Below are 13,000 nucleotides of genomic sequence, written 5' to 3'. Positions count from 1 at the left end.
TGTTTTATAACCTGAGAGAATCGTCTTCTTTCTGCCCAAGGGGCGGCGTTTCAGCCTCGCCCCAACCGCCGTTTTGAAGCGCCGCCCAGCTCATCAATATTCACTTCGCTGGGCGGCTTCTGCTGTCCCCGACGTTCCGAGATCCCATAGCTTTCTACTTGGGCATGCGTGGGATCTCGGAACGTCGGGGACAGCAGAAGCCGCCCAGCGAAGTGAATATTGATGAGCTGGGCGGAGCTTCAAAACGGCAGTTGGGGCGAGGCTGGCTGGGCACAAGTGAAGCTGAAACGCCACCCCTTGGGCAGAAAGAAGACGATTCTATCAGGTTATAAAACATTAGTTTACTGTATTTATAAGGTGGACAGGGGGTATACTTATATGATTTTAATACACCTGTGCAGTCATAAATATAGCTAAATATGCTTATTGGGCCTGTCAGTGTCCCTTTAAAATACAAAAGGAATGTGTCATCTTTAACTTTATGCCTTTTGGAGAACATTTCATCTTCAACTTGCTTTACTGTTCACAGTACGGCCTCATGCACACGACCGTAGTGTTGGTCCGTATTTAATCCCCATATTTTATGGTTGGATGCAGACCCATTTATTTAAAGTTGCAGACAGCACACTGTATGTCTGATCCTCACAAGACCTACTTCTGTACTCTCCTCTTATCTCCTCTTCCTACAATCGCCTCCAAGATTTCTCCTGTGTATCACCCATAGTCTGGAACTCTCTACCCCAACATATTAGACTCCCACCTTCAAAAGAAACCTGAAAACCTATTCCTTCAGGCAAGCCTACAACTTACAGTAACCCTGCTGCCTCTATATCGCCATATGAGCACCTTCTACCCTCACCTACTGTATCCTTCCCCCATCCCTTGTAGATTGTAAGCCCTCGCGGGCAGAGTCCTCTCTCCTTTTGTACCAGTTTGTATCTTGTCTTCTTCATGCTTATTGTACTTGTTTCCTATTTTGTATGTACCCCTTTTCATATGTACAGTACCATGGAATGAATAGTGCTATATTAATAAATAATAATAAAAAATACCATCAATAAGATGTATAATCTGAATAATATCTTGTTTTCTGCATTTTCAGAATTGTGTGTAAACTTCTCAGTGAGATCTATGAACACATCCATTGTCTATATAAATTATCAGACACGGTCTCCATGCTGGACATGCTCCTGTCCTTTGCTAATATTTGTACATTTTCTGAATATGGTAAGAGCTTAGGTTCACCACTGAATGGTGGCCTGTTCTTAAGATAGATCATCAATATCCGATTGATGGGGGTCCAGCCACCTGCACCCTCGCCGATCAGCTATTGGAAGGGGCTGTGGTGCTCAGGCGAGCACTGCAGCCTTTTCCTATGCTTGTGAAATCACGTCCATCAGTCACATAGCTTTTGTGCAGCTTAGTCCCATTCAAGTAAATGGGATTGAGCTTAATAGTAAGCCACTATGCACTGTCCGGCACTGTGCTTGGTATACTATGAAGAGGCTGCAGCACCAGTCTGAGTCATGCAGCTCTTTCAAACTGCTGATCGGTGCAGTGCTGACCCCAGCCAATCAGATGTTGATGACTAATTCAATGGATAGATCATTAAAAAGGTTTTCTACTCTCCTGATACTGATGACTTCTCCTCGGGATAAGGTCATTAATATCCGATCGGTGGGGGTCCAACACCCTGCACCCCTGCCGATCAGCTGTTCCTTGCAGCTTCTGGTGCTGTAACTGTCCTTTGAATGGAGCTGGAAGCACAGCTCCTGGTCAAAGTGTAGTGGACATCCTGGGTTACTGCAGCTCAGCTCCTACTGAAGTGAACAGGAGCTGAGGTGTAGTAACCGGCAGGATCGCTACACTTTGAAGGAGCTGTGCCTCCTGTTCTATTCAAGCGCTACTTACAGCGCCGGAAGCTGCAGGGAAATGGTGATCGGTGGAGGAGCGTAGTTTTGGACCCTCATCGATTGTATATTAATCACCTATTCTGAGGATAAGGGATCAATATCAGGAGCCTAGAAAACCCTTTTAATATAGTGAAAACCTCTCTAATATGAATCCTAAAGGTAGCAAAATCTATTAAATAATAACCTCCACTGTTTCTGTACTACATTGTATAATAACACTTGCATACATAAACTTTCATAGCTGTCTTCAGCTTTTATAGACCAAAGATTTTGCAAAAGATTGAGAGAACAAAGCAAGAGCCATCACCAGCAGACATCAGCTACATTAAAAGGTCTACTGTTCCTAAATGACTATTTCCATCTTAAAAAGGGATGGCACTTCAGTGAGATATGCCCTAATATAATGATCGTTGACAGTCCAACCTCTGCTGATCCTGATCACAAAGGGATCAAGGTCCCTTAGACTTTTCTACTGCATATCAGCGCTCATGGCCACCCACTGTGCAGGGAATTTCAACAGAGCCCTGTTCAGGCAAATTGCCTGCGGAAACGCTGTAAAGGAGCCACAGCCCATAGTTTCCATCCACATATCACTTTCTCCTTTTGTCAGATGTATAAATCTATGTACCCATCAGAATAAAGCTCCGCATGTAAAAAAAATACTGCTGTATACTTTAAAGAAATCCCTAACCCCCAGTGCGGCAGTGTGAAGTGGATGAGCATACGCTGGACAATGACACCAACCTTTGCCAACTGCTAAATATTAGAGGACTGGACTGACATTTAAAGGGTTATTGTAGCAGACACTGGATAGGCGATAAATAATAGATTTATGGGAGTCGAATGCTGGTCCCCACATTGATTGCTAGAGCACCCCTTCCTTCTAACTGTACAACCACATTGAGGAGGGAGTGCTAGGTAGGTGATAAATATTCCTGGAGTGTGGAGTGTCCCTTAAATATTAGGCATCATATTAGGCATGTTCTCTGGAAGTGAAAAATATAGAAATTCCAAACTCAGCAGCAGGTAAAGCTGTTATTGGGTTAAGTAATCCTCATAAGTATGTTGTTTTAACCCTCTCCAGAGTGCACAGTTTAGAGGGAACATTTATCAATACCTGCTTTTTACGCCGGTCTTTGTTAGCCCCTGCGCTGCTGGAGGACGGAGCAGGCCTCGTCAGAAATTAGACGTACCTCCAGTAGTTCTTGCGCCTGGAGTGAAAACTATGCCAGACCATTTTACACCTCGTTCCAGGTTTAAATGTTAGTAAATTTGCGGGATGACATAAACACATGAATGCAGCAAAATATTGTTGCATGGGCTTTTAAAAAGGGGTCTTGTGTAGTGATGTTGTAAATGACCCAAATGTTCCGTAAGGATGATTACCCGCTTTCTTTTCCTTGCAGTTCGTCCAGAATTCACCGATACAACGGCTATTAAACAGGGCTGGCACCCAATCTTAGAAAAGATAGCACGGGGGAAACCAGTTTCCAATGACACTTTTATAAGTGAAGGGAATAATTTTATCATACTCACCGGACCAAATATGAGTGGAAAATCAACGTACTTAAAACAGATTGCACTGTGTCAGATAATGGCGCAAATCGGTAAGCTTATATCAGTGCACCCATCGCCTGTCATGTAACGTGTAAGCTTTTCTTGTGTTGGAATAGACAACAACTTTACATGTCCATTGTTGAGCTACTTTTGGAGTTTTGTAATGTGAATGTACAGTGTTTTATACTGTACCTTGTGTGTACAATGTCTACAAAATCTGCAGTAAATTTCCGATATGTTGCTGTGGGTTTCACTGATGAGAATCTGCAACAAATCAACAACAGCGTGTACTTGATGTGAATTTGAAAATCTGAAGCGTGTTTGTTTTTCCACATGGAAAATGTTCACAGCATATTGATGAGATTTGTAAAATCTTGTCTTGTACTGAAAACTGCTGCAGGTTTTACCACAGGTAAAATCCGCTGGATGTCCACCACGTGCAAATTCACTCCATGGCTACATACACACTGCGTCGGAGGCTTCAGCACGTGATGTGCTATTTTGTCCGGCAAAATTCTGGGCTGCAGCGTTCTCACCCTGATATCCATGGGATCAAAGTGAACACAGTAGACTTCAAACTCTCACTGTTTGCAGACGATATTTTGCTAACACTAACTGACTTGCATACCTCACTTCCCAACCTTTTTAAATTACTAGAGACCTATGGCAGATTGTCTGGATACAAAATCAATACCACAAAAACGGAAGCTCTCCCCCTCAACCTTCCTCCTGATAGTTTGGCCACTTTAAAATCTAGCTTTCAATTTCAATGGAAGGAAACGTCGCTGAGGTATCTAGGGGTTAAATTGACCCCTACATACTCCTCGTTATACGCTCAAAATTTCCCATCTATGTTCCGAAAACTCAAAACCTTGCTGATTAAATGGATGCCTCTTCCCATTTCTCTATTGGGCCGTATAGCGTCAGTCAAAATGAATATTTTGCCTAAATTATTATATTTGTTTGAAACCCTCCCAATTCCTGTTCCGGAGAAGGGGATGCGCAATTTCCAGTCATGTATGCTCAAGTTCATCTGGAATGGGAAGAGACATCGCATAGCTTGTTCAATCTTAATGTCACCTAAAACTCGGGGAGGGCTAGCAGTCCCAGATATTAAAAAATATTATTGGGCCACACACCTCAGGAGAGTGCCAGCTTGGTCTAACATATATGCATATTCCAGATGGATGGAAATAGAGAAGTTGTGGATAGCCCCTGTGCATCCAAATTCACTCATCTGGTGTCCCCTGCAGCCCTCGCTTAGACCGGATCTATTAGGCCCCATGTCTTTTACCTGCAACATATGGTCGAAGTGTAACAGATTATTTTCATTGGCGTCGGAAAAATCCTCAATGATCTCTTTTTTGTCTAATCCATTATTCCCGATTGGAATGCACTCAACCTTCCTTAAGGTATGGTTTCCCAAAAAACTGTTTCGATTTGCAGATGTTGTAAACTATAAGACTCTGTTTTTTTTTTACATTTGATGAGATACGATCCCTGCATCAACTACCGGAGTCATCTAGGTTCCAATATATGCAGATGTGCCATTTTTTTTCAGACCTCTTTCACTCAATGAAAGTGTCAACCCCTACACCATTTGAGAAGCTATGTAGGCTAACAGTTACTACACGAGGTCTCATCTCGGATATTTATCTTATCCTATCATCCTCCTCTATTATTCACTCCTATATGACTAAATGGGAAGCAATTCTTGGCTTCCATATAACACAAGCAGAATGGACGCAGATATGGGAACGAGCAGCAAAGTCGTCCTCATGTATTACGCATAGGGAAAATACATATAAAGTGCTAATGTTTTGGTATCATACACCACAGCTACTGAAACATTTCAACCCAGATATCTCTGGTAAATGTTGGAGATGTTTGACAGGTGAGGGGACCCATATACATATTTTTTGGGAGTGTCCAGTGATTGAACCCTTTTGGAGAATGGTGGGCTCGGTCCTCTTTCAACTCCTCGCAATTCAATTTCCTTTTACACCTTTCTTTTACTTATTGAATATGCCCAAAATGTCATTAAAAAAACATCTTTTGCTTCTGGTCCTCCAAGTGTTAACGGCGGCAAGACGCCTAATTGCAGGTTTTTGGTTGAAGGCGGATGCGCCTACTCGAATAGACCTAGTTCATAGTGTGATGGAGGTTAGGAAAATGGAATATCTTACTGCATGCATTACTAACTCAGTTGATAGATTTACAAAAGTGTGGCAGACATGGGATGACACTTTTGATCGTCCACAATAGGGGTCCTCTGGATATCAGTATTTTCCCTTTTTTTTTCTTTTGTTCCTCATGTGTCGTGTCTTTGTCATTATTCTATGTCTCTCAGGTACCAATTCTCACTGTGATCATTGACATTTGATAAAAATGTATGTTCTCAGTACCTATGTACACTCTTGATATTGATGATATGCAATATAACATTGTGCCTGTATTACTTTTTACTGACAAAAGTCATTAAAATAAACAATTATAAAAAAAAAAATTCTGGGCTGCAGGATGGAAACCCGACATACCCCATTATAGTCAGTGGGATCCATTGGAGCAGAACAATGGAAATACAAGTGCTGAAGTCAGCACCGCCTAATACTGAATCCCAGTGATGTTACAGGTAATTGCAACATTGACCAGACATTTCCAAGAGAAGGCGACCAATGTGACTGAAATGATAGGAAACGTTGCATGACTCAAAATGCGTGAGTGCCATGATGTGAAATTGTGGACCCAGTGCCTTAGCCTAGTAGCAGCTTAGGCTCTGATATTTTTCTTATTTTTATTTCACATATTACGTTTTGTTTTTTTCTTACTTAAGTACAGCCTTTGTCAGTGTAACCCTCAGCTGCTTATAGACTCCTCAAGCACAAGTTCATGAAGCTTCTGGCACGCCGTCTCGCTGAGCGCAGAAATGTGTTCTAATGAGTAGCTCAGTGCAATGTTAATAAGAAGTTAGAACAAAAGCCGGTATCCTTGGTAATTAGAAGACTGTGTAACAGCTACTACACAATCCAGTGTCGTCATAGCCATCAGCATAAGGACTTGTTCACTCAAACGTAAGGGCTCTGTGCCCGTGCTGTGGACCGCAAATTGGTGTCCGCAATGCACGGGCACCCACATGCAGATCGCAGTCCCATTCACCTGAATTGGGTCCGTGATCCGTCCGTTCCGCAAAAACATAGAACAAGTTCTATCTTTTTGCGGAACGGAACACCACAGAAGCACTCCATAGTGCCTCTGTGAGGTTCCGTTCCGCACCGCATCATCAGATTTGCGGACCCATTCAAGTGACCCGTGTATTGGGGAACTTCCGTATGCAGCCCGCAGCATGGGCACGGAGCCCTTATGTTTGTGTGAATGAGCCCTAACTCACTGTGGACTGTGCCTCCAATAACACACTGTGGGGTTATCTCTTCCAGGCTCATTTGTCCCAGCTGAATACTCTTCCTTCAGAATTGCTGAGCAGATATTTACCCGAATTGGAATGGATGACGATATCGAAACTAATGCCTCTACATTCATGAAGGAAATGAAGGAGGTAGTAAAATTCTAGCAAAATTGTGGACACAATCCAACATCTAGAATGTAGGTAGGGTCTGTTCAGGGAAAAACTGATGGTTTTGTGCGCAAGTTGCACCAGTTTTTCCACGCGGATGGAATCAGTTCTTGATGCGTTTTTCACACGTGTGAAGAAAGACTGAAGAATAACACTCAACATCTCCTAAAAACCATCAGTGAAAAATGCATTGCATCCAGATGCCTTCCGTTTTTCACGCAAGCCCCATTAATTTCTGTGGAGCCAGGGTTGCGGCCCTGATGTTCACAGACCCACAGAAAACTTGCTTGTGTGAAATAGACCTTAGGGTATGAAGACTACAGACAGCAGCATTAAAGGGCATCTGTCAGCAGTTTTGTACCTATGACGCTGGCTGACCTGTTGTATGCGCGCTTGGCAGCTGAAGGCATCTGTGTTGGTCCCATGTTCATATGTGCCCGCATTGCTGAGATAAATGAAATTTGAATACATGCAAATGAGCCTCTAGGAGCAACGGGGGCGTTACCATTACACCTAGAGGCTCTGCTCTTCCTGCAACTGCCCTGCCCTTTGCACTGTGAGTTAGAGGGCCAGGCAGTGAAAACAACATTACAGCCATCCCTGTCAATCAAAGTGCAGAGGGCTCAGCAGTTGCAGAGAGAGCAGAGTCTCTAGGTGTCATGGCTATGCCCTTGTTGCTCCTAGAGCCTCATTTGCATATGTTAAAACCTGCTGGCAGATGCCCTTTAAGGATCTTTTGCACAGGGCATTTGTCGGGAATGATTTTAGGAATAGTATAGTAGACAAGTATTCTTTACAAAGGCATCCTGTAAAATAAAGTGTACCGCATATACAGTATATATATTTTTTTGGCGAGCCTAGGGGTGACATGTTTCTGTATGCCTTTACAGTTACATTCGTCGGTGGCATCTACAAATGCACCCTCAGTTGTATGGCAAAAATGTGGTATGAATGCCACCTAATGTGTATGGGGTGTCCTGATTGTATTTCGAGAGCAGATGTCAGGGACAGGACTCATCTCAGGTTAATTGTCATATGTATCAAATCTTTTTTTTTTTGCACAATAAAAGCACACAGAGCTATGGGGACTGGGTATTGCGCATGTGCTAGCGGCCATCTAGCAACCCATGTCCTCAGCTCTATACACAAAATCCCTGTGACAGGTTCCCTTTAAAGATACATGGCCTCTTTTAGGGCCACTTTACTTTCTCCAAACCATAAGGAGGACTCTTCTGCTGCAGACAGATTTTACATTCTTTTAAAACTCTTAAACAAGGCTACAGACATCTTGCAGAGAAGCAATTCCGCCTCTATCAGACCTACACTGAGGACGAGGAATAACCATCCCAGCATCGTATGTTTTAAAAGCATAAAATGCCAAAGGTGTCCATAGTCATTCCGAGAAAATCGAGAAATAAGTCATTTCTTCTGACATTAAGGCTTGAAACATTTTACCGGTTGTCACGTTAGGACGATTTGCTAATATTTGCTGCAGGCGCCTTGCATTCTTTCTGAGCTGTTGGTGGCACATGTGTAAAAGGCTCCCCGGGGCTTGATGTCTCTTATATTTGCCTCACAGGACTTGTTTCCTTTTTTCATTTATGGAACAGAGAAGTCATTTAGAAATGGGCTAATGCCAAGGAGTTGGATCATTTTACTAGCGATGGTAGTGATTTGTTCATTTTTACTGCCCTTTTGTATGTTTTGCACTACTTTTTGTCTGTGTTTACTGATCAATCGCGTCAATAGTCTACGAGTCCATGAAAAAACACGGATGGCATCCTTATTCTGTCCCTGTTTCACGGATTGTTGCTAGGAGATGCTCAGCTGAGCAGTGCCGGTGGAATACGGATGACACACAGAGGGCCAAAACGAATCCTTCACGGATGAACCATTGACCAACTTGTCACTAATATTATAGGTTTGTACCTATGACACAGTCTGACCTGTTACATGTGCTCTTGGCAGCTGAAGACATCTGTGTTGGTCCCATGTACATATGTGCCCGCATCGCTGAGAAAAATGATGTTTTAATATATGAAAATTAGCCTCTAGGAGCAATGGGAACGTTGCCATTACACCTAGAGGCTCCGCTCTCTCTGCAACTGCTATGCCCTCTGCACTCTGATTGACAGGACCAGGTGTGATGAAGTTTTTACTGCCTATCCCCTGTAAATATCATCACTGCCTGACTGTGTCAATCAAAGTGCAGAGGTCGCAGCAGTTGCAGAGAGAGCAGAGGCTCTAGGTCAGGCATGTCCAAACTGCGGCCCTCCAGCTGTTGCAAAACTACAACTCCCAGTATGCCCTAATAGCTGTAAGCTAAGCTATCCAGGCATGCTGGGAGTTGTAGTTTTGCAACAGCTGGAGGGCCGCAGTTTGGACATGCCTGCTCTAGGTGTAACGGCAACACCCCCATTGCTCTTAGAGAGACATTTGCATATATTAAACATCATTTTTCTCAGCAATGCGGGCACATATGAACATGGGACCGACACAGACGTCTTCAGCTGCCAAGTGCACATGTAACAGGTCAGACAGTGTCATAAGGACAGATCTGCTGACAGATGCCCTTTAAGGCTGGGATCAAATCATTAATTTTTTTCTAAATAATGCAATTTTTTTTCTTAAAGATTACATACATCATACAGAACGCAAATGAAAAGTCGCTGATAATAATTGATGAACTAGGAAGAGGCACCAGTGCCGAGGAGGGAATTGGCATCTGCTACGCCGTCTGTGAGCACCTTATCAGATCTAAGGTAGCTTTCAGCTTTCTTTGATTAGTGAGGTGCCACAATACAGAAGCTCCTCTGCTTGCTCTCAATGAATGGAAACATTCTTGTTTACCTCCAGCACGGTGTGCTGTCTGCATCTTTTGCACCCCCCTATGCGGAACGGATGCGGATTTATTCATATGGTGGTGTGAATGAGCCCTTGATGTGTATGCAGCCATACCGTTCCCCTTGACAAAGCGGCATGTCCATACACAATCTGATGCTGTCCAGTCAGCGCCGAGAATGCCAGACTGCAGGGACACAACCTGTTGACAAGGGGAATGGTAACACCAAGTTTTCATTTTAATTATACATTTCCAGGAGAAATAACAGAGGAACTCAAGAGGTCTAGGACAGGATGCTCCAGAATTGTTATGTCATATGAAATGCAAGTGTTTACTGAGACATGTCAGGGGAGGTGACAGCTCTTCCTTTTATATATATTCGAGCTCTCTCTTGCGATGAGCTGTTGGGTATATGCAAAATTTCATCTTGGAACTGTGGAATTCCAGGACCCTTTGTGACCTATGGTTCCTGGTCCATTTAATCTGTATGTTACTGTGAAAATGTGTTAAGCCTGATAGGGGTGATGTTGAAACGTGTTGGTTTTAAGAGTTTATTCTATTATTTCTCCAAGTTTGAATAGTCTCCTTTCACGTAAAAGTTGGGGTCCTGAAGCCATCAGGGCCCATTACTGGAATAAGGATTTCCCAACCCTGGGATCGGATTTTGTTTATACCCCAGAATTTCCTCCTCTCCCTTTGAACAAGGGCCAAATGACGTTTTCAGGTGGTGAGGCTGGCACCATTATTTTCACTCCAGATCTTCAGTAGTGCTGGGCCTATTCGTAGCACAACTTCACCAGGTTAATGTGCGTCCATGAGTGTAATACAAGGTACTCACCATTCATGATGATATTACACTCAGAGAAGACCCCTGCTGTCCTCTCTGTTTTTCTGACATCTATCTGTAAATTTCTTTCTGGTCTTCACTGGTAAGCTGTGTTTTGCTAGCTACCTCAAAGTCATTCTTAATTTTTTTTTGCATTTTGACATATTCTGTTCTTTTAGGCTTTTACACTTTTTGCGACTCATTTTCTGGAGCTGTGTCACCTCGGGACTTTGTATCCAAATGTGCAGAACTTTCACTTTGAAGTGAAGCATGTGGGCGACAAGACAGGGAACGAGGACTCCATCTCTTACACACACCTGCTATTAAAAGGGCATACACAGGAGAAGAATTATGGTAAGAGGCCGATGTCAGTTCTCTCGGCATCTTCTACTTTAGTGTTTTACATGACTAATATCCTGTGTTTTCAGGCTTAAAGGCAGCATCACTTTCATCATTACCACCCTCAGTATTGGAGGATGCCAATGAAATCTCAAGACTGATCGCAGACAAGATTCTAGTAAGGGAATGGCTGGCATTTTTGATTAAAGAGTCGTCCAGGATTAGAAAAAATGGTTGGTCCTTCCCCCCCTTCCCCCCCAGAAACGGCACCATTTCTGTTTATGGGCTGTGTCTGGTATTACAGGTCTGCATTGTTCCCTTGAATGGGAATGAGCTACAAAACCAGACACAACCCTTTAACAAATGTGCCGCTGTTTCTGGGAAAAAATAGACCCTTTTAATCCTGAGCAACCCCTTTATGTGTATTAGAAAGCATGTGCAGTTGTGATTTCATGCAGCGCCCATAGGGTGAGCTGCAGTAGTGATAAATACCATATTGTTTTTTCTGTTACCCGGAGTGTGCCCACTCTTGGCTCTTCCTGTCAGTGGGAGAACACTCTCACTAGAGTGATGTAAAACATGATTTGGTATCAGTGACCATATGTCTGTTCATCCGTCAGGCATGTGTCAGACTGATGGAGGCGCCGCTTATCTTGGTTGAACCATTACCTTGATATTAACTTTTTATTTTATTTTCAATTCCTCAACAGCAAAAGCAGAGCAGCACACCGGAGGGCGTCAGGCAGACGGCAGACTACCACCTAACACTGAGATTGGTGCAAGTCGCAAAGAATTCACAGCTGGACTCAGACAGTTTGAGAACTTACATGAAGCAACTGAAAAGCAAATATGTTACCGACTGCATCGGAGCTGAGCATTCCACTGCCCCATCTACTGAGTGACTGCTGATACGTACGTGCACAAAATAATGCAATACTGTGTCCGAACTGACTGTGACCCAAGATGAAGAAGTGCCCTGACCAATAAATACCACCTTGGGTGTTTAATGGGGTAGTTGCTGATTTATTTATTTTTTTATTTTCCCTATAGAAAGCCATGTATAATAGTGTATAGCTCGGCGGTGAGAAGATAGAAGCTGCCCAGTGAATGGAAACGTCTCTCATAGCCATTGGCCAGTGTTAGAACCATTATTTAGAGTTAGGTTGGAGCAATAGCAAGTATCCAAAAAGTTGCTGGGATTTGGCTGGAAAAAAAACAACAAAAGAAAACACAAAGCTCACAGTCACCCATGATTTGCATTGTGGTCTATGATACTGACCCATTGCAGTGAGTTACATCACAACCCCATTGACAATAATTTAGATGCATCTGGCGCTGGGATGGTGCGTCATTAGACACAGACCTGGTGCAACTGTGCAGGGGGGGGCAGGGTGTTGTAACGAAGGGGCGGGTGGCACACAAAGAGGGTGGAGCCTGTTAAAGGGCAGAGCAATCGCCCCCAATCCCCCCTCACTCCTGGAGACTACAATCAAGAAGGTGGCAAGTATGTACCCATGGAATAGGGACAGGGGTTGTCCAAGCTTATGATATTAGGGCATTGCTTTGTAAGTAGTTAGTGGCAGAGCTACTTACTTCAGAAAAGTTCTAAATGGAGAGGGATTCGGTGGGGGTTAATACAGGCATATGGAATTGAGTTTTGGTTTGTTGCAAAGCTGAGTTTGTCATGTTCAATTCATTATGAGATCGTCAAGTGTTATTTATGACTGTTGTTCAATGACAAACTCAGCTCTGCTTTATCTGTATCTATTGTATTAATGACACATAAAAAAACCGCAGTGATGGGTTCCCTTCTAAAATAAACTTTTGTAAAATACGTCTCGTCTAGAAAATAACCCCTAGCACAGGGATTATAGGCACAGTCACAATGATCTGCCAGTTTCTGATGTTGTGAAGATGACCCTCTATATCTGGTGCTGAAGAGGCTACTGTGA

The 13,000-nt window shown here is 43.2% G+C and overlaps 1 protein-coding gene across 1 annotated transcript in view; it reads left to right on the top strand.

Annotated features, from left to right (window-relative positions):
• Positions 1–12,669, top strand: part of MSH4 (mutS homolog 4) — a 57,649-nt gene extending 44,980 nt beyond the window's left edge. The window contains exons 14-20 of the mRNA XM_044302371.1: positions 1,103–1,227; positions 3,320–3,520; positions 6,905–7,023; positions 9,675–9,803; positions 10,889–11,063; positions 11,138–11,226; positions 11,759–12,669. Of these exons, the coding sequence (XP_044158306.1) occupies positions 1,103–1,227; positions 3,320–3,520; positions 6,905–7,023; positions 9,675–9,803; positions 10,889–11,063; positions 11,138–11,226; positions 11,759–11,950 (1,030 nt within the window). The 3' untranslated portion in view covers positions 11,951–12,669. The remainder of the gene's footprint in view (positions 1–1,102; positions 1,228–3,319; positions 3,521–6,904; positions 7,024–9,674; positions 9,804–10,888; positions 11,064–11,137; positions 11,227–11,758) is intronic.
• Positions 12,670–13,000: the final 331 nt, after the last annotated feature.

This window comes from Bufo gargarizans, chromosome 7 (assembly GCF_014858855.1).
Source record: "Bufo gargarizans isolate SCDJY-AF-19 chromosome 7, ASM1485885v1, whole genome shotgun sequence".
Taxonomy (NCBI): Eukaryota; Metazoa; Chordata; class Amphibia; order Anura; family Bufonidae; genus Bufo; species Bufo gargarizans.
Note: the sequence above shows the minus strand (reverse complement) of the source record. Positions and strands in the feature narration are given on the sequence as shown.